The following is a 22,440-nucleotide window of genomic DNA, read 5'->3' as shown; positions in this document are numbered from 1 at the left end:
AGATTAATGTTCTCATTGTACTGGTAAACAACAGAGATTAATGTTATTATTGTACTGGTAAACAACATAGATTAATGCTCTTATTGTACTGATAAACAACACATGTTAATGCTCTTATTGTAAGGTTAAACAACATAGATTAATGTTATTATTGTACTGGTAAACAACATAGATTAATGTTCTCATTGTAATGGTAAACAACAGAGATTAATGTTCTCATTGTACTGGTAAACAACATAGATTAATGTTCTCATTGTACTGGTAAACAACACAGATTAATGTTCTTATTGTACTGGTAAACAACATAGTACTGTTCTCATTGTATTGGTAAACAACAAAGAGTAATTGTGTCATTGTAATGGTAAACAACAAAGATTAATGTTCTCATTGTAATGGTAAACAACATAGCTTAATGTTCTTATTGTACTGGTAAAAAGCAGATTAGTGTTGTCATTGTATTGGTTAACAACAACGATTAATGTTGTCATTGTAATGGTAAACAACAGAGATTAATGTTCTCATTGTACTGGTAAACAACATATTACTGTTCTCATTGTACTGGTAAACAACATATTACTGTTCTCATTGTACTGGTAAACAACATAGATTATTGTTCTTATTGTACTGGTAAACAACAAAGATTAATGTTCTCATTGTACTGGTAAACAACATATTACTGTTCTCATTGTACTGGTAAACAACATAGATGAATGTTCTTATTGTACTGGTAAACAACAGAGATTAATGTTCTCATTGTACTGGTAAACAACATAGATTAATGTTATTGTACTGGTAAACAACATAGATTAATGTTCTCATTGTACTGGTAAACAACATAGATTAATGTTATTGTACTGGTAAACAACATAGATTAATGTTCTCATTGTACTGGTAAACAACATAGATTAATGTTATTGTACTGATAAACAACAGATTAATGTTCTCATTGTACTGGTAAACAACATATTACTGTTCTCATTGTACTGGTAAACAACATAGATTAATGTTCTTATTGTACTGGTAAACAACAAAGATTAATGTTCTCATTGTAATGGTAAACAACATAGCTTAATGTTCTTATTGTACTGGTAAAAAGCAGATTAGTGTTGTCATTGTATTGGTAAACAACAGAGATTAATGTTGTCATTGTAATGGTAAACATAGATTAATGTTCTCATTGTACTGGTAAACAACATAGATTAATGTTATTGTACTGGTAAACTACAGACATTAATGTTGTCATTGTACTGGTAAACAACATATTACTGTTCTCATTGTACTGATAAACAACAGTGATTACTGTTTACATTGTACTGGTAAAGAACCTAAACTAATGTTCTCATTGTACTGGTAAACAACAGTGATTACTGTTCTCATTGTACTGGTAAACAACAGTGATTACTGTTCTCATTGTACTGGTAAACAACATAATAACATCAAATAAACTAAATGTAAACAAAATCAGAATTTTCATTTCCATTCAGTGCCCTTAATAAACCCTTGATGATAAAATACAGAGGACTCTCCTCATAATTAAACCATAATGATATATCAGCCATGGTTGTTCAGAGAGCACCCTCCCACTAACTCCTCTCTATAGCCCATATATTAAGATGAATTATGTATATTCTGGGTCCCCAAAAGGTGAGAGAAAAATCCTGTGTTAATTAACTTACTGTCTAATTTAAAGCCCTTTTTTTAGTTTACGGCTTTGAAAGCCGCTCTGACCGAAAGGTAAGGCTTCTCCCTGCACATTTTTTTTCTCACTTTATTTGAAGTTGCTGTAATCTCTGTGTGCATTCCTTTGAGTCTACCTTTCCTGAAAGATGTCAAATCTCCTCCACAGAACTTGCTTTTTGTGAGAAATCGATGACAAGAAGCCAAGGAGCCAATAATCCAAAGCAGTGTAGGCTAAAGTCGTATGCTTTTTTTGGTCTTCATTCTATTCTTTCTTTTCTCGATAATATAAAAATTAACTGAAGCTTAAAACATCCTGGATGTCCTTAATGTCCCAAGCAAGAAGATGACCAGGTTCAGGAAGGTCTGATTATCAAAGAAGCATGAAGAAAGTTCCTCTCCATTGATCTGACTTCTATGAAAACACATAGAACTGTGGTATCATCTCGTCGTGAATGACATTTATGATAGTTGCCGTTGGTATTACCTTTGGAAGCTTCCAGATGTTTTACGAGCGGTAATTTTCGATAATGTTCCTTTTGTCAAGGACACAAGTTCATTATAGGACAGGGGGCGTGACATTTCCATTTAAAATAAAACGTTCAAATTACTTTTCAAAGTGACAACCTGTTTTGTTTAACATAAGCTGAAGGAAAAAGCCTGCCTACAGTTACTTAAAATTGGCAACCAATTAAAGTAATGGTATGACTGAAGAGTCTTCTTTTAAGTGATAAAACACAACAGAAATATTGTTCAACGATTATTAGTAATTACACGACAGCCGTTTCCAACGTCACTGTAAATATGTTTCAATAACAACCCAAAACGAGCGTGTCCATTGTCTCACGACTTCCTTCCGAAGACAGGCTGGATTCTCCATCTTCAGAAGATGTTGTCTACACATAAATCACTGTTGCATGTAACTGATACCCTGTCGTCTGAAAAACGAGAGGAATACACACAATCCCTTCATTCATCAAACAAATCCTTCACTTCGTGGGGGGGAAGTGCATAGTAGAGTGCATCCAACATAATAATGGCTTGCGTTAACCTTCTCCTCACCCCACACCTTATACTGACTCATATAACCAACCTTTATCACTAAACCAAAGCCAATATTCAGGTAGCTGCACTGGCTCCAGCATAGGCCCCTGGGGGACTTCATGTCTGTGTCCCTCAGTCTTGGCAGGAACATAAGGGATAGTCTGGGGAGGTGACAGGGTCAGCTCTCGCCTTTCCCCTGCACAACCTCCTTGATGAGCCCATTAGGTAGCCGGGACCCACCACTCAGGGGCCATTTAGTTGATTGACCCGAGTTGAGAATGTGGACATTTTCTTCCCTGTCCATCAATAATGGGCCAATCAGCCTCATGGGGTTAGGGCCGTTCTCATCACACCAGACACTTCACTCTGATTCGGACCCAACCTGCAGGAAGACCAACGTGAGGCTGGGGATGCATCCCGAATGGCACCGTATTTCCTATATTGTGCACTACTTTTGACCAGGGCCCATAGGGCTTTGATCAAATGTAGTGCACTATGTAGGAAATAGTGTGGAATTTGAGACACATGCTGGGTTTTCAATGCTAACAGTCACATGTACTGCATTGTGCTACTCTTTATGGGCCCTCTAGTTGAGTTATTAGTACAGACTATGATTACTAGCCTCCACAAAAAGCCAAAGTGTTGTTAAAATACATGTTTGATCAGACGCATGTGACGGGCTGATTAAAATGGTTATAAAACTAGTTTTGTTGCTATGGATGTCAACCATTTCAAATAAAATGAATGTGTAATACAATGTACCATGAATCACTTAATGAATTATAAACTATGGATTTATGAAATAAGTTTAACTTGGTCTTATGATTGACGTGTGTGTGCGGTACAAAACGAACGTACATGCCAGAAGTCTTCCACAACGTGTGCGATGCTATACTGGATGTCTTTAATTAAAACACACATTGATTAAATAGCACATCTGAGAATGGATGGAGGAGATCACTTCTGAATTATTTTCTGTGTCAGTGTGTTTCTCTACCTAAGGGCAATTTGGGAAACTTCTGTATTGATAGGACACACCACAAAACACAACGCAAGTGTCTGATGTTGGCATGCACTCTACTCTATCATCAATGTGCGAAACAGAGACAGAGAGAAAGACAGAGAAAGTGAGAGAGCAAGAGAGAGAGAGAGAGAGTGGTCCGTGCCTAAATCACACAAAAACAACACGACACTATGGAACACAACGTTTTTACTCATCCTGGAATATACAAGGTCTGCCTAAAGAGCAGGAACCCAGACTTCATCAATTCAATTGGAAATACAGACATTGTCATCCTACAAGTAGTCCCATCCACCAAAATACCAGGTGTGAAACAGGGAAGAGACTCAGGGGGTATGCAAATTTGGTTTAGAGCAGACCTAAACCACTCTATTAAATTAGTCAAAACCGGAACATTTTACATCTGGCTAGAAATTAATAAGGAAATGATCTCAACAGAGAAAAATGTACTCACTCACACACACACACATATATACATATATATAAACTCAACAATAAAATAAACGTCCCTTTTTCAGGACCCTGTCTTTCAAAGATAATTCGCAAAATCCAAATAACTTCACAGATCTTCATTGCAAAGGGTTTAAACACTGTTTCCCATGCTCAATGAAGCATAAACAATTAATGAACATGCACCTGTGGAAAGGTCGTTAAAACACTAACAGCTTTCAGACGGTAGGCAATTAAGGTCACAGTTATGAAAACTTAGGACACTAAAGAGACCTTTCTACTGACTCTGAAAAACACCAAAAGAAAGATGCCCAAGGTCCCTGCTCATCTGCGTGAACATGCCTTAGGCATGCTGCAAGGAGGCATGAGGACTGCAGATGTGGCCAGGGCAATAAATTGCAATATCTATACTGTGAGAAGCCTAAGACATTGCTACAGGGAGACAGGACGGACAGCTGATCGTCCTCGCAGTGGCAGACCACATGTAACGACACCTGCACAGGATCGGTACAGCCGAACATGACACCTGCGGGACAGGTACAGAATGGCAACAACTGCCCAAGTTACACCAGGAACGTACAATCCCTCCATCAGTGCTCAGACTGTCCGCAATAGGCTGAGAGAGGCTGGACTGAGGGCTTGTAGGCCTGTTGTAAGGCAGGTACTCACCAGACATCACCGGCAACAAATGTGCCTATGGGCACAAACCCACCTTTGCTGGACCAGACAGGACTGGCCAAAAGTGCTCTTCACTGACGAGTCGTGGTTTTGTCTGACCAGGGTGATGGTTGGATTCGCGTTTATCGTCGAAGGAATGAGCGTTACTCCGAGGCCTGTACTCTGGAGCGGGATTGATTTGGAGGAGGAGGGCTCTGTCGGAAGCTGGGTATGTACAGAGTCAATGGTAGGCTTTGAGTGGACTCCTTTGGTAGGTACACCTATAGCTCATCTCTTAGCAGTAGTACTGTAGACTACTTTATCACTGACCTCAACCCAGAGTCTCTTAGAGTGTTCACAGTCAGTCCACTGACACCCTTATCAGATCACATCAAAATCATACTCAACCTGAACAAAGATATGCTCAATCATGAGGCATCAAAGTCAAAGGAAATGAATAATATTAAGAAATACTATAGATGGAAAGAAAGTAGTGTGGAAAAATACCAAAAAACAAACAGGCAACAACAAACTCAATCCCTTCCAGACAATTTCTTGGACAAAATGTTTCACTGTAATAGTGAAGCTGTAAAATTAGCAGTAGAAAACCTAAACAGTATAATTGACATCTGAGCTTCCCTATCAAATCTAAAAATGCCAAGCAGACAACCTAAGAAAATTAACAACAATGACAAATGGTTTGACGAAGAATGCAAAAACCTGAGAAGGAAATTGAGAAACCTATCCAACCAAAAACATAGAGACCCAGAAAACCTGAGTCTACGCCTTCACTACGGTGAATCACTAAAACAATACAGAAATATACTATGGAAAACAAAGGAACAGCACGTCAGAAATCAGCTCAGTGTAATTGAAGAATCCATAGAATCTAACCACTTCTGGGAAAATGTTAAAACAACAACACAAAGAGTTATCTATCCAAAACGGAGATGCATGGATAAACCACTTCTCCAATCGTTTTGGCTCTATAACAAAGAACAAACAGCAAAAACATATACATGATTGAATACAAATCTTAGAATCAACTATTAAAGACTACCAGAACCCACTGGATTCTCCAATTACATTGAAGGAACTACATGACAAAATACAAACCATCCAACCCAAAAAGGCCTACAGACCACAAATTCCAATTGGCTATACTTAAAGTCTTTAACATAATCCCCAGCTCTGGCATATTCCCCAATATTTGGAAAAAAGGACTGATCACCCCAATCCACAAAAGTGGAGACAAATTTGACCCCAATAACTACCGTGGGATATGAAGCAACAGCAACCTTGGGAAAAATACTCTGCATTATCATTAACAGCAGACTCGTACATTTCCTCAGTGAAAACAATGTACTGAGCAAATGTCAAATTGGCTTTTTACCAAATTACCGTACCACAGAGCACATATTCACTGTGCACACACTAATTGACAAACAAACAAACCAAAACAAAGGCAAAGTCTCATGCTTTGTTGATTTCAAAAAAATATTTTGACTCAATTTGGCATGAGGGCCTGCTATACAAATGGATAGAAAGCAGTGTTGGGTGAAAAACATATGACTAAATAAAATCCCAAAACAGGTGTGCGGTTAACATTGGCAAAAAAAACACACATTTCTTTCCACAGGGCCAAGGGGTGAGCACACGGCCTCACCCTACTAGAATCGGAAGTCAAATGTCTACTGATGATCTGGTGCTTCTGTCCCCAACCAAGGAGGGCCTACAGCAGCACCTAGATCTTCTGCACAGATTCTGCCAGACCTTGGGCCCTGACAGTAAATCTCAATAAGACAAAAATAATGGTGTTATAAAAAAGGTCCAGTTGCTAGGACCACGAATACAAATTCCATCTAGACACCGTTGCCATAGAGCACACAAAAAACTATACATAAACTACTGTTCAAAAGTTTGGGGTCACTTAGAAATGTCCTTGTTTTTGAAAGAAAATGACATTTTTTGTCCATTAAAATAACATCAAATTGATCTGTTGTTCTGACTAAAAAAGCAATAAAACTGCCCGTCTTTAGACTAGTTGAGTATCTGGAGCATCAGCATTTGTGAGTTCAATTACAGGCACAAAATGGCCAGAAACAAAGAAACAAAGAACTTTCTTCTGTAACTTGTGAGTCTATTCTTGTTCTGAGAAATGAAGACCCTTCCATGCGGGAAAATGACAAGAAACTGAAGATCTCGTACAACGCTGTGTACTACTCCCTTCACAGAACAGTGCAAACTGGCACTAACCAGAATAGAAAGAGGAGTGGGAGGCCTCGGTGCACAAATGAGCAAGAGGACAAGTACATTAGAGTGTCTAGTTTGAGAAACAGACGCCTCACAAGTCCTCAACTGGCAGCTTCAATAAATAGTACCCGCAAAACACCAGTCTCAACGTCAACAGTGAAGAGGTGACTCCGGGATGCTGGCCTTCTAGGCAGTTTTATTGCTTCTTTAATCAGCACAACATTTTTCAGCTGTGCTAACATAATTGCAAAAGGGTTTTCTAATGATCAATTAGCCTTTTAAAATGATAAACTTGGATTAGCTAACACAACGTGCCATTGGAACACAGGAGTGATGATGCTGATAATGGGCCTCTTTATGCGTATGTAGATATTCCATTAAAAAAATCTGCCGTGTCCAGCTACAATAGTCATTTACAACGTTAACAATGTCTACACTGTATTTCTGATCAATTTGATGTTTTTTTAATGGAAAATAATGTGATTTTCTTTCAAAAACAAGGACATTTCTAAGTGACCCCAAACATTTGAATGGTAGTGTACCTCGGCCTAAACATGAGCACCACAAAGCCACAAAGCTATGAACGAGCTGAGAGACAAGGCAACAAGTGCCATCAAAGGGAACATAAAATTCGACATACCAATTAGGATATGGCTAAAAATACTTGAATCAGTTATAGAACCCATTGTCCTTTATGGTTGTGAGGTCTGGGGTTTTCTCACCAACCAAGAATTCACAAAATGGGGAAAACACAAAATTGAGACTCCACATGCAGAATTCTCCAAAAATGTAAAACACCAAATAATGCATGCAGAGCATAATTAGGCCGATACCTGCTAATTATCACAATTCAGAAAAGAGCCCTCAATTCTACAACCACCTAAAAGGAAGTGATTCCCAAACCTTCAAAACAAAGCTATCACAAACAGAGAAATTAACCTGGAGAAGAGCCCCCTTAGCAAGCTGGTCCCGTGGCTCTGCTGACTATGTACAGGCTCAGTGAGCATAGCCTTGGTATTGAGAAAGGCAGCCAAAGGCAGACCTGGCTCTCAAGAGAAGACAGGCTATGTGCACACTGCCCACAAAATGAGGTGGAAACTGAGCTGCACTTCCTAACCTCCTGCCAAATGAAGGACCATATTAGAGACACATATTTCCCTCAGATTACACAGACCCACAAAGAATTCGAAAACAAATCCAATTCTGTTCAACTCCCATATCTATTGGGTGAAATACCACAGTGTGCCATCACAGCATCAACATTCTGTGACCTGTTGCCACAATAAAAGGGCAACAAGTGAAGAACAAACACCATTGTAAACACAACCTGTATATATTTGTTTCATTTATTTTCCCTTTTGTACTTTAACTATTTGCACATCATTACAACACTGTATATAGACATAATATGACATTTTAAATGTATTTATTATTTCAGAACTTTTGTGAGTGTAATGTTTACAGTACATTTTTTTATATTTACTTCAACTTTGTTTATCTATTTCACGTGCTTTGGCAATATAAACATATGTTTCCCATGCCAATAGAGCACTTAAATTGAAATGGAAAAATAATTGAAATTGAATTGAGAGAGAGTGAGAGAGAAAGAGATAGACAGTCAGAGTGAGAAAGAGAGAGAGTCAGAGAGCGAGAGACAGTCAAAGAGAGCAAGAGACAGTCAGAGAGAGAGAGATACAGTCAGAGAGAGAAAGAGGGAGAGGGCAAGAGAGACAGAGTGAGAGAGAGGGAAAGAGAGAGACAATCAGAGAGAGAGAGAAAGAGAGAGAGTCAGAGAGAATGAGAGACAGTCAGAGAGAATGAGAGACAGTCAGAGAGAATGAGAGACAGTCAGAGAGAGAAAGCTACAGTCAGAGAGAGATACAGTCAGAGAGAGATACAGTCAGAGAGAATGAGAGACATTCAGAGAGAATGAGAGACAGTCAGAGAGAATGAGAGACAGTCAGAGAGAATGAGAGACAGTCAGAGAGAGAAAGATACAGTCAGAGAGAGATACAGTCAGAGAGAGATACAGTCAGAGAGAATGAGAGACATTCAGAGAGAGAGAAAAAAGCTGAATGTCTGAAAAGGGCGAGGATGAACTCACACAGTCCTTGCAGTACCTACCTTGCGGAGGAAGCTGATGTTGAAGCCAAAGGTCTGGGCATTCCGGGAGCCAGCGTTCATGTAGTTGCCCACCAGCAACACCATCTCCAGCAGCTTGCTGAAACTGTCACTCTTCTTCACCTCCTCGCAGGCGAACGTCACATTCATGATGTCCGGACGGATGTTGTTCACCTGCTCCTCGAAGGTCAGCTTGAAAAGGATTCCGTTGAGGCGTGAGCGCAGCAGCTTCACAGAGCTCATCTAGGACAAACATGACAATATTTGGTTTTGAAAAGTTTAGCGAGCCTATGTAGGGTTTATGAAGGCTCTATGAAGACCTAATTAAGTATTTATAACTTATATGTTGTTTAATGCGTGGCCAATGTGGCCTTGCAGAGCTCTAATGCAAATGTTTGTATAGTCAGCGGTTGAGATGTGCCAGTGCGTCAACCTCCACCAACATGCCACAAATTGCTGTATAATCCGACGCTGCGAGTCAGTTTTTCCCAGACCTGGTCCTAATGTTTCATTACAGCTCAAATGTATTCCTGTTGATGAGGAAGTTGTCAAACCAAAGTCATTGTCCTCTTACCCTTGATTTGATTTCTCTGTATATGATGATATCGGCTCTAGATGGAGCGGCGGCTCTAGAGGGAGCGGCGGCTCAAGAGGGAGCGGCGGCTCAAGAGGGAGCGGCGGCTCTAGAGGGAGCAGCGGCTCTAGCGGGAGCGGCGGCTCTAGAGGAAGCGGCGGCTCTAGAGGGAGCGGCGGCTCTAGAGGGAGCGGCGGCTCTAGCGGGAGCGACGGCTCTAAAGGGAGCGGCGGCTCTAAAGGGAGCGGCGGCTCTAGAGGGAGCGGCGGCTCTAAGAGGGAGCGGCGGCTCTAGAGGGAGCGGCGGCTCTAGAGGGAGCGGCGGCTCAAGAGGGAGCGGCGGCTCTAGCGGGAGCGGCGGCTCTAGAGGGAGCGACGGCTCTAGAGGGAGCGGCGGCTCTAGCGGGAGCGACGGCTCTAAAGGGAGCGGCGGCTCTAGAGGGAGCGGTGGCTCTAAGAGGGAGCGGCGGCTCTAGAGGGAGCGGTGGCTCTAGAGGGAGCGGCGGCTCTAGCGGGAGCGGCGGCTCTAGAGGGAGCGACGGCTCTAGAGGGAGCGACGGCTCTAGAGGGAGCGACGGTTCTAGCGGGAGTGACGGCTCTAGCGGGAGTGACGGCTCTAGCGGGAGTGACGGTTGAAAGTTACTTATTTCCCTCAGGAGCCCCTGTGTGTCGTGGTGGTCCTGATGAGGTAGCTTCACCAGCAGGAACAGTATATTTCCACGATAGCTCTACGATAGATATCATGGGGGAACTTGCTTCATTACATCCTCAAAGAGCCACAGGTAAAGAGACACCACCCAGTTTTACTGAATGGGTACAAACTGATTTGCAGGTCTACCCCAATTTAACGTTATCATATTATTTTTAAGCCATTAGGTTAACTGAGAATAATCTCTTTCAGACAACGAACTGGAGGAGTAAAACCGACATGAAAATATAAAGACATAGCTAAATATACATGTATAAAGTTATCTGGAATGTAATATGATAATGTGCTCTGGATAAATCAATGTGGTATAAAAAAGTAATTGTAAGATAAAACAATAAAGTCAGTTTATAGACTCACTTCTACATGACTCTGTAAAAAGGGTAAAAATACAACTGTAGGCTAAAGTATAACCTCAGCATCAACTACAGCTAGCGCTTGAGGCAACCATACTAAATCACTTATAGTGGCTTGGAGTGTAACATTGAGCTTTTCTGACTTCACTATGAAGTAGAGTGCACTAACTTTATTACAGAGAACCCAAAGCCCAAGGCTATGATTCTATCACTAGGCAATATTGACGGTTTATGCCAGAATATGGAATTTGTTTCGGCCAGGAATGACACTGTGACTTTCACAACACAAGGACACATAATTAAGCTACTATATTGAAATCAAGTTTCACACTTTATTATTTATCAAAATCATGGCTTCTGTCAGTCAAAGAGCAGGCTACCATATCGGACTTGTTATGAAACATTCTTGGTCTTTAAGATATTGAATAGGTCTGATAATGCATAAAGCCTCAAGGTCATCTTTTTCTATTCCCGAATTGCTCTCTCAATGGTCCTATTCTTAATTTCCTAGTCCCCTCCCTACTATCTCGGCACCTACACTAACCTCTTTAATGAAGAGCTAGACATATAATGGTGTGTGAAGTAGCAAGAAAAGAAAAGGTGGGGGTCTGCTGTGTGACAAAAAGAAAGGGAACAGAATTGAAAGAGAGGAAAGGGGAGTGGTTTTGAGAGTAGGTAGTGATTGATGCACTGGAATGTGAGGGAAGGAGAGAGGGGGTGAGAGTGAGAGTGGGGAGAGAGAGGGGGAGAGAGAGATAGAGAGGGGGAGAGTGGAAAGAGAGCGAGAGAGGGGGAGTGAGAGAGGGAGGGATCTATCCTTATCAATAACCAATTGAAATACCTTTCCTCTGTAGGTATGTAGGTAAGTGTGAGTAAAACAGGGTGTATATAGTAAGACCTACTCACCACAATGCCAAACTGTTCAGGCTCACATAGTTCCTCATACTCATTCTTCAGTTCTGCCAGAGCGCTCAGCTCCTTCTGCTCTGGTAGGTTCTTTATCAGATTCTGTAAACACACACACAGACACATTAAATGCTTTATTTGAATCCAAAAATCACATTACAGTCTAGAAGGATTTAAACATTTTAAAGGGCACAGATTCATGGACACCTACGGATACAAAAAGCATATACACACACAGCTCCTGTCAGTATAGTTTGCCCCCTGCTCGCCTCCGCAGGGACACCAAAATGCACCTCAGAGAACACTCAGGCAGCTTGGAGACAAAAGACTCTACAGCGCCAAGCTAGAATCAAGACCCAGCACTGGGAACATCCACACAGCACCAAGCTAGAATCAAGACCCAGCACTGGGAACATCCACACAGCACCAAGCTAGAATCAAGACCCAGCACTGGGAACAGCCACACAGCACCAAGCTAGAATCAAGACCCAGCACTGGGAACAGCCACACAGCACCAAGCTAGAATCAAGACCCAGCACTGGGAACATCCACACAGCACCAAGCTAGAATCAAGACCCAGCACTGGGAACAGCCACACAGCATCAAGCTAGAATCAAGTCCCAGCACTGGGAACATCCACACAGCACTAAGCTAGAATGAAGACCCAGCACTGGGAACAGCCACACAGCACCAAGCTAGAATCAAGTCCCAGCACTGGGAACATCCACACAGCACCAAGCTAGAATCAAGACCCAGCACTGGGAACAGCCACACAGCACCAAGCTAGAATCAAGACCCAGCACTGGGAACATCCACACAGCACCAAGCTAGAATCAAGACCCAGCACTGGGAACATCCACACAGCACCAAGCTAGAATCAAGACCCAGCACTGGGAACATCCACACAGCACCAAGCTAGAATCAAGACCCAGCACTGGGAACAGCCACACAGCATCAAGCTAGAATCAAGTCCCAGCACTGGGAACATCCACACAGCACTAAGCTAGAATGAAGACCCAGCACTGGGAACAGCCACACAGCACCAAGCTAGAATCAAGTCCCAGCACTGGGAACATCCACACAGCACCAAGCTAGAATCAAGACCCAGCACTGGGAACAGCCACACAGCACCAAGCTAGAATCAAGACCCAGCACTGGGAACTTCTGAGACCTCCACTGGTGTTCAATATAACTACTCATTTACATCCACTGATCCATTAGAGAAGGTTCAACTCCACTATCCTTCTATACAACACCTAACATCATTATCGGAAGGTTCCATACAAACACTAGTACAGTAAATCAGAGCGTGGATGGTTATGAGATATTTTTGCAAACATTCAGTACTTTCAAGATAAGCGTCACCATAGGGAACAGACATGGTTCAGACAAACATTGCATATCTATGTTTATCTTGAAATTAGCACGCTAACTGTTTCTATGGGAATACAAAGAGGAGAAGCGGCAGGTAGGAGGATGAGTAGGAAAAGGTCAGGTAATCTAGTGCTCTCGCTGCTGTATCCATTTATTTACCTCAACGGGAACAACTTCAGTAAGAGCTCCGGCGAACCGCAGTTCAAACACGTAATAACGCTGGCGATTAATGGAGACTTTCATTCCGACTTTGTCGGTTTGCATCAGCTTCCTTGGAAAACATGGCAATTTACCATTTATAAATAAGATTAACTTAGTAACTTCAGTTTTTAAATAGCATTTGACTTTCAGAAAGCCAAAGTCAAGCTTTACAATTATCATACAGGTCCAAACTGTGAGGAAGATGAGCAGGAGGAAGAGGAGAAAATCTTAATTTCCCATTAAATGTTAATTGTGCATGGAAAGGTCAGTTGAATAAATTAAATGAAGCATAGCTACCTTTTTTTCATCTTCTCGGAAAGACGGAAGAGGAGGAAGTGAAAGAAGAGGAGGAGAAAGAGGAAAGAGAGGATAAGAAAGAGGAGGATGATAAAGATAAGGAAGAGGAGGAACAGAAAGGAGGAGGAGAAAGCGGAGGAGGAGAAAGAGTGGGATTAGATGTGCCCTCATTAGCTCCCCTAATTTAGACAGCAGGAGCAGGCTGGCACTCTGTCACATGACCAGGCCAGGACACACACACACACACACACTGACCACTGCCCTGGAACGGAGCAGCCATGAGCCATCACTGGCCAGGCTCTACTGTCCACTAATGATGACATCTCTCCCCTTCCCCCGTGGATTCAAAAGTCTAGAAATCAACCAAGTTGGAAAGAAATACTGTGGAGTTTGTCAGTTCTAGAGTGGTCTGCAACAGTTATATTAAACGTGTGTTGCTTCTATATTAGCCACTGAATGTTCTCCCAATTAGAGCAAACAAGTGTGGCCCAGTTATGTAGCCTCATTATAATTCAATAATGAAGGCTGTTGATTATAGTGGACATCAATTGGGAAACAGCACATAGAATGGGATGTGAGACATGACATTCCCCCCAAAAAAGTGTATGGTGATGTGTACTAATGATGGGGCTTCCAATGGTGTCAATGTTATTCCAAAGATCTCACTAACAATATGTGTTTTCTTTCTTTAATTGTGCCGGGGTTGGGGTGCATTATAAACACCTAGGTTGCGTCCCAAATTGCCCTATGAGCCCTGGTTAAAAGTAGTGCACTCTATACGGAATAGAGTGCCATTTGGGACTTTCCAGACAAAAATAGAGACAGCAAATTATTTGCTCTTGACCTTTCAGGCAGAAACCCTTATTGATTATTGAATACTCACTCCATTGTGCTCATCTCTGTAGTGCAGCTGCTGATCACTGCTTCCTTACTGCTTATTAGACATTATAGAAGTAAATTATTGTCTTTCAGGAAAATGCCATATTTGATAGAAGGTAATTATTTAAAAAATTATTTGGATAACCGATGTCAACCACCTTGCAGCGAAAAATAAAGTAAATTCAAGCACAAACTTGGTCACAGTTTATGACCCACATCTTATTGTGCAAAACACTTTTGGATATTAACCCAGTTATTTTGAAAGTGCAAACCAGAAAATAACCTGTTCAAGAATCCTCCAAAATGCTTCAACCCAATTCAAAAGAAGATTACGGAAACATTACGCGACGTGTGTAGTGGAAATAAATGAATTCTGGAAATTCAAACTACCACTCGACTTTGTCTTCCCATGGTATATAAAAAAACTGGTTTGGAGAGCTTTGCGGGCCTCGCAGAAACAGGACCACAACGGAGCAGCAAAGATCCACCGCCATGTGAAGAGGGATTATGAATTTCTATTTCAACTTCTCCTCTCTTCCAAGTCTGAGGAACATTACCCTGGGCTGAAGAACAAAGTCCTCCTCAACAACGTATCGTTGATTCAGAATGAAATGCAATAACACAGCAGCGAAAGCATTCAGCCTCAGCAGTCATCGTCGCTAATGCTCCCAGAAACTGATTATTGGTGTTGTTTTCCTCTGCCGCAGCTCGTTAAGAAGAGACAGAAAATTAAAGTGTGTTGTGGCCTTGTCTGCGACCGTTTCCCATGTTGTCTCCAAGACTTTCTTCACCGACTGAAGCTGCTAGGTTCAGGTAAAGAGTTTGAATTGGAGATGGAATTTCTCAGTGTAATTGTTATTTCATTTGTCTGTCATCTAGTTAATTATCAGCAGCCCCCATAGACGGTAATTGACACAAAGGCGTCGCCATATGTGTAGTTCTGTCAAAACCGGTGCTAGATGAGGCTATGCCAGACCCTTTCCGGCAGGCCTCCAGACAGACACACATACAGACACACTCTGCATCTGGGGGAGATTACTGGAGGGCTGTTACAGTCAACGAACGCTCATTTGGGCTCCTGGAGACTGGTGAAATCCCTAAGGACGTCAAGACAGAGCAACAAATAGTGTGTAACTTTCTGTACTGCTCAAAGCCCAATGCACATTGGCTAACCGAGCTATCTGCATTGTGTCCCGCCCACCACCCGCCAACCCCTTTTTTTACGCTACTGCTACTCTCTGTTCATCATATATGCATAGTCACTTTAACCATATCTACATGTACATACTACCTCAATCAGCCTGACTAACCGGTGTCTGTATGTAGCCTCACTACTGTATATAGCCTGTCTTTTTACTGTTGTTTTATTTCTTTACTTACCTATTGTTCACCTAATACCTTTTTTGCACTATTGGTTAGAGCCTGTAAGTAAGCATTTCACTGTAAGGTCTACTACACCTGTTGTATTCGGTGCACGTGACAAATACACTTTGATTTGAATGAGCATGGAAAATAATGGTCTTTCTGGAGAAGGAAGACAATACTGTATTGTATAGGACAGAAACAACTGTGGAGAAACCGTCTCCCAGCATTGATACTCCAATTAAAAAACGTATAGAAGTGATATTGCGGAATCAAGATTTAATATGATGGCATGTCTTGGTTCTCTCTGTCATCTATCATGTGTTTCTTTAGAGCGTACAAAGCATACAGGTGGACGTTGACACACTGTTTGGCATGTCACTAGTACTCACTTTTCTGATTGGAAGAATAAGTAGACACACGGGGTACACAGATCAATTTATCCACTTTCTATGGCCTCCACTGTTCCCTTTCTATGGCCTCCACTGTTCCCTTTCTATGGCCTCCACTGTTCCCTTTCTATGGCCTCCACTGTTCCCTTTCTATGGCCTCCACTGTTCCCTTTCTATGGCCTCCACTGTTCCCTTTCGATAATACTAAACTTTTCATGTTGCAGGCTCCTGTGATTCTCTCTTCAGGCAGCGAATATTCCCAACAGTGAAGTTGAAGACAAGATCAACAAATCTCAAATGATAGTCACAGGAACAGCACAATCAATACAAAATGTTCTCCAAGCAATACCGTTTTTAGAATCAAAGGATTCAGGGGGAATCTCAACAGATGTATACAGTGGGTAAGAACTCCCTGTTTTCCTCTACCGATCTGGCTGGAGACTGACAACCAAAACATTTGAGATTTTTTCCCTCCAATTCAAAGACAGCAAGATTATGTTTTTTGATCTGTTTGACAGATGCAATTTTCACATTTTAACATTTTTTCCCCACAGATTTTGGCGAAGCGTCAGACAGAGCATGTGGCTTTTGTCAGACTGACGTCTTACCACTGCGGATCCACAGAGAGTCACATTGAACGGCTGAAAGGCCTCTGTTAGATTTTGATACTGAAGAGCAGTCAAACAAGAGCCATTCTGAAGAGGTATCCACATCCGTTTTCATTTGAATCATGAGCTTTGTCAATTATATATTTTTTTTATGAGTTTCAACGCTTTAAAGGTGGGAAAAGTGATGGTTTGATGTAGTTTTAGGGGAGTTAATTGCAGGTAACTTTCAAAACAGATTATGGAAGAATAATGGAATGAGATGAATCTCCCAATGTGTCTTGTATATCCAGTATGCAAATGAGGTGCTGACAAAACATGTAAACAATTACCTTTTTGTTTGGTATGATTGAATATACCAGTAATTGACAAAAAACATAATGACCAATTATTATTATGTTTTACCAGGAGGCACGTCATGACAAATATAGTATGCCTATTACAAATGGAGTCTCTTCAGATGCCTTCCACGTCACATCCTAACAGACCAGTTGAATGACAGTAGACTCTTTATCTCATTAGTGAGAAATTAACCCAGTGTGTACAAATATGTTCTCATTCCATTTCATCTGTCTGTCTCCTGACTAAAAAATGAAACCCTTAAAATGTAAATAAAGGTGCACTTTCTCCGCTATCAACACTTACAAAGTATATCAGCAAAAACAGCTGGTAGAAATCCCATGGTCATGGATTCAGATATTTCTATAACATATATTTCAACAATCAGCTACAGTATTTGCAGACCAGATTTTGTCAGTCTGCCAAATTGTCAATCCAAAATTAACATCAGCACCAACAGAAGGCATACATAGTTTTCACATTCTTTCTGTGTTATTCTTTACTTTACAAGCAGAAATGTTGACAAGTTTTGTAGACTGAACTGGTGGCATCCGGCTAATCTAATCTAAAGTAAATCACTCAGACCTAATCCAGGATCTTTACTCCAAAGCCAACAAACACCTCAGAATCTCACTGAGGGTTGCTATTCGGAGAACAAGGGTGACAGATTCCAAAACCACATTAAACTAAATGAGAAATGAATACAAAAAAAGATTCATTTTGGGGGGGTGAGGGATGAAGTTGGCAAAGCTGGAATGACTTGGCGTGACATTACGTTTGTCTTTTCAAAATAAATGTGGAGGGTAACAGCCTCAGTTAGGCCCACAGGTCATGCCCATGGATCTGGCTCCCTCAGAGCGACCAATCTGTCCTAGTTAGTCATTATAAAGGTGACAGACAGTAGACTCTTGTTAAAGTGTACATAATCTATGTCTGAAGCTCACAAGAAGTTGAGCCTTTCACATAGGTGACATCTCCACTTCTCCAGAGAGGATTGAGATGAAACACATTACCTGTGTCACTGCGGCAATACAATTATTTCACTCTTGATAGACCTGACTCCTGAATCCTTAGTCTGAGCCCACCTCCCCCCTAGCTGTTAGCCCCACAGGTCCTACCCCTATCTCCCTGTAGCTGTTAACCCCACAGGTCCTACCCCTATCTCCCTGAAGATGTTAACCCCACAGGTCATACCCCCATCTCCCTGAAGATGTTAACCCCACAGGTCATACCCCCATCTCCCTGAAGCTGTTAACCCCACAGGTCATACCCCCATCTCCCTGAAGCTGTTAGCCCCACAGGTCACACCCCCATCTCCCTGAAGCTGTTAACCCCACAGGTCATAACCCCATCTCCCTGAAGCTATTAGCCCCACAGGTCATGCCCCCATCTCCCCCTAGCCGTTAGCCCCATAGGTCATACCCCAATCTCCCTGAAACTGTTAGCCCCACAGGTCATTCTCCCCCTAGCTGTTAGCCCAACATGTCATACCCCCATCTCCCCGTAGCTGTTAGCCCCACAGGTCATACCCCCATCTCCCTGAAACTGTTAGCCCCACGGGTCATGCCCTCATCTCCGCCTAGATGTTAGCCCCACAGGTCATATCCCCATCTACCCCTAGCTGTTAGCCCCACAGGTCATGCCCTCATCTCCCCCTAGCTGTTAGCCCCACATGTCATGCCCCCCATCTCCCTCTAGATGTTAGCCCCACAGGCCACGCCCTCATCTCCCTGTAGATGTTAGCCCCACAGATCATGCCCCCATTTCCCCGTAGCTGTTAGCCCCACATATCATACCCCCATCTCCCCCTAGCTGTTAGCCCCACAGGTCATGCCCCCATCTCCCCCTAGCTGTTAGCTCCACAGGTCATGTCCCCCCTAGCTGTTAGCCCCACAGGTCATGCCCTCATCTCCCTGTAGCTGTTAGCCCCACAGTTCATGCCCCCATTTCCCCGTAGATGTTAGCCCCACAGATCATGCCCCCAAGTCCCCCCTAGATGTTAGCCCCACAGGTCATATCCCCATCTCCCTGTAGCTGTTAGCACCACAGGTCACGCCCTCATCTCCCCATAGCCGTTAGCCCCACATATCATGCCCAAAAGTCCCCCCTTGCTGTTAGCCCCACAGGTCATATCCCCATCTCCCCCTAGTTGTTAGCCCCACAGGTCATGCCCTCATCTCCCTGTAGCTGTTAACCCCACATATCATGCCCCCAAGTCCCCCCTAGCTGTTAGCCCCACAGGTCATGCCCCCATTTCCCCGTAGCTGTTAGCCCCACATATCATGCCCCCATGTCCCCCCTCGCTGTAAGCCCCACAGGTCATACCCCCATGTCCCCCCTCGCTGTTAGCCCCACAGGTCATACCCCCATGTCCCCCCTCGCTGTTAGCCCCACAGGCCATGTCCCCACTCGCTGTTAGCCCCACAGGTCATACCCCCATCTCCCCCTAGCTGTTAGCCCCACAGGTCATGCCCTCATCTCCCTGTAGCTGTTAGCCCCACAGGTCATGCCCTCATCTCCCTGTAGCTGTTAGCCTCACAGGTCATGCCCCCATCTCCCCCACAGGTTACACCACCCTTCTCTCCCCCTGTCTCCCCCACAGGTCATGCTCCTCTCCTCCACAAGTCATGCGCCCGTCTCCCCCACAGGTCATGCCCCCATCCCCCCAAGCTGTTAGCCCCACAGGTCATGCCCTCATCTCCCTGTAGCTGTTAGCCCCACAGGTCATGCCCTCATCTCCCTGTAGCTGTTAGCCTCTCAGGTCATGCCCGTCTCCCCTGCCCCCCCATGCTGTTAGGCCAACAGGTCATGCCCATGGATCTGGCTCCCTCAGAGCGACCAATCTGTCACAGTTCATGCCCCCATTTCCCCGTAGATGTTAGCCCCACAGATCATGCCCCCAAGTCCCCCCTAGATGTTAGCCCCACAGGTCATATCCCCATCTCCCTGTAGCTGTTAGCACCACAGGTCACGCCCTCATCTCCCCATAGCCGTTAGCCCCACATATCATGCCCAAAAGTCCCCCCTTGCTGTTAGCCCCACAGGTCATATCCCCATCTCCCCCTAGTTGTTAGCCCCACAGGTCATGCCCTCATCTCCCTGTAGCTGTTAACCCCACATATCATGCCCCCAAGTCCCCCCTAGCTGTTAGCCCCACAGGTCATGCCCCCATTTCCCCGTAGCTGTTAGCCCCACATATCATGCCCCCATGTCCCCCCTCGCTGTAAGCCCCACAGGTCATACCCCCATGTCCCCCCTCGCTGTTAGCCCCACAGGTCATGCCCCCATGTCCCCCCTCGCTGTTAGCCCCACAGGTCATACCCCCATGTCCCCCCTCGCTGTTAGCCCCACAGGTCATACCCCCCATGTCTCCCCTCGCTGTTAGCCCCACAGGTCATACCCCCATGTCTCCCCTCGCTGTTAGCCCCACAGGTCATACCCCCATGTCCCCCTTGCTGTTAGCCCCACAGGTCATACCCCCATGTCCCCCCTCGCTGTTAGCCCCACAGGTCATACCCCCATGTCCCCCTTGCTGTTAGCCCCACAGTTCATACCCCCATGTCCCCCCTCGCTGTTAGCCCCACAGGTCATACCCCCATGTCCCCCCTCGCTGTTAGCCCCACAGGCCATGTCCCCACTCGCTGTTAGCCCCACAGGTCATACCCCCATCTCCCCCTAGCTGTTAGCCCCACAGGTCATGCCCTCATCTCCCTGTAGCTGTTAGCCCCACAGGTCATGCCCTCATATCCCTGTAGCTGTTAGCCTCACAGGTCATGCCCCCATCTCCCCCACAGGTTACACCCCCATCTCTCCCCCTGTCTCCCCCACAGGTCATGCTCCTCTCCTCCACAAGTCATGCGCCCGTCTCCCCCACAGGTCATGCCCCCATCCCCCCAAGCTGTTAGCCCCACAGGTCATGCCCTAATCTCCCTGTAGCTGTTAGCCCCACAGGTCATGCCCTCATCTCCCTGTAGCTGTTAGCCTCTCAGGTCATGCCCGTCTCCCCTGCCCCCCCATGCTGTTAGGCCCACAGGTCATGCCCATGGATCTGGCTCCCTCAGAGCGACCAATCTGTCCTAGTTAGTCATTATAAAGGTGACAGACAGTAGACTCTTGTTAAAGTGTACATAATCTATGTCTGAAGCTCACAAGAAGGTGAGCCTTTCACATAGGTGACATCTCCACTTCTCCATAGAGGATTGAGATGAAACACATATTACCTGTGTCACTGCGGAAATACAATTATTTCACTTTGATAGATCTTAACACAGCATTGAAGGTTGATATGACCATTACTTAATCAAATAAACTCAATTGAAGAAAGCTATTATTCCGGACTGAAATCATATGAGTTTGTCTGGAGAATAATGTGCCATCTGAATATGTTTCTACCAGATTCATTTGCCATCTGTCACTGAGATAAAGAAAGTTTAGCTCCAAGAAGAAAAACAATAAGTTCTGATTCATAGAGCTTTGTGTGTGTCTAAATGGGTCTACTGCATACACTCTAGCTAATGTAGCTGTCCATTATACAATGCAGCACTGACCCACAATGGTGTATGCACCAATTTGTGTGTGTGTGTCTGTGGTGCGTGTGTGCCCTTGCCCAAGTGCCGTGTTTTCCAGAGCAACATTTCAACTAGAACACAAAGGGACACAAAGCACTGTACCTGAGCCCTGGTCACAGCCCTGGTCACAGCCCTGGTCACAGCCCTGGTCACAGCCCTGGTCACAACCCTGGTCACAGCCCTGGTTACAGTCCTGGTCACAGCCCTGGTCACAACCCTGGTCACAGCCCTGGTCACAGCCCTGGTCACAGCCCTGGTCACAGCCCTGGTCACAACCCTGGTCACAGTCCTGGTTACAGTCCTGGTCACAGCCCTGGTTACAGTCCTGGTCACAGCCCTGGTCACAACCCTGGTCACAGCCCTGGTTACAACCCTGGTCACAGCCCTGGTCACAGCCCTGGTCACAGCCCTGGTCACAGCCCTGGTTACAGTCCTGGTCACAGCCCTGGTCACAACCCTGGTTACAACCCTGGTCACAGCCCTGGTCACAACCCTAGTCACAGCCCTGGTCACAGTCTTGGTTACAACCCTGGTTACAGTCCTGGTCACATCCCTGGTTACAGCCCTGGTCACAGCCCTGGTCACAGCCCTGGTCACAGCCCTGGTCACAGCCCTGGTCACAGTCTTGGTTACAACCCTGGTGACAGCCCTGGTCACAA

The 22,440-nt window shown here is 44.2% G+C and overlaps 1 protein-coding gene across 5 annotated transcripts in view; it reads right to left on the bottom strand.

Annotated features, from left to right (window-relative positions):
* diaph2 (diaphanous-related formin 2) overlaps nucleotides 1-22,440 on the bottom strand; it is a 700,846-nt gene that overhangs the window by 283,538 nt on the left and 394,868 nt on the right. For all 5 annotated transcript variants that reach the window (XM_038993651.1, XM_038993650.1, XM_038993653.1 and 2 more), the window contains 2 exons: nucleotides 11,765-11,866; nucleotides 9,227-9,466 (listed from right to left, as the gene is read on the bottom strand). In XM_038993651.1, the coding sequence (XP_038849579.1) occupies nucleotides 9,227-9,466; nucleotides 11,765-11,866 (342 nt within the window). The remainder of the gene's footprint in view (nucleotides 1-9,226; nucleotides 9,467-11,764; nucleotides 11,867-22,440) is intronic.

The sequence above is a fragment of the Salvelinus namaycush genome, chromosome 5, assembly GCF_016432855.1.
Source record: "Salvelinus namaycush isolate Seneca chromosome 5, SaNama_1.0, whole genome shotgun sequence".
Taxonomy (NCBI): Eukaryota; Metazoa; Chordata; class Actinopteri; order Salmoniformes; family Salmonidae; genus Salvelinus; species Salvelinus namaycush.
Note: the sequence above shows the minus strand (reverse complement) of the source record. Positions and strands in the feature narration are given on the sequence as shown.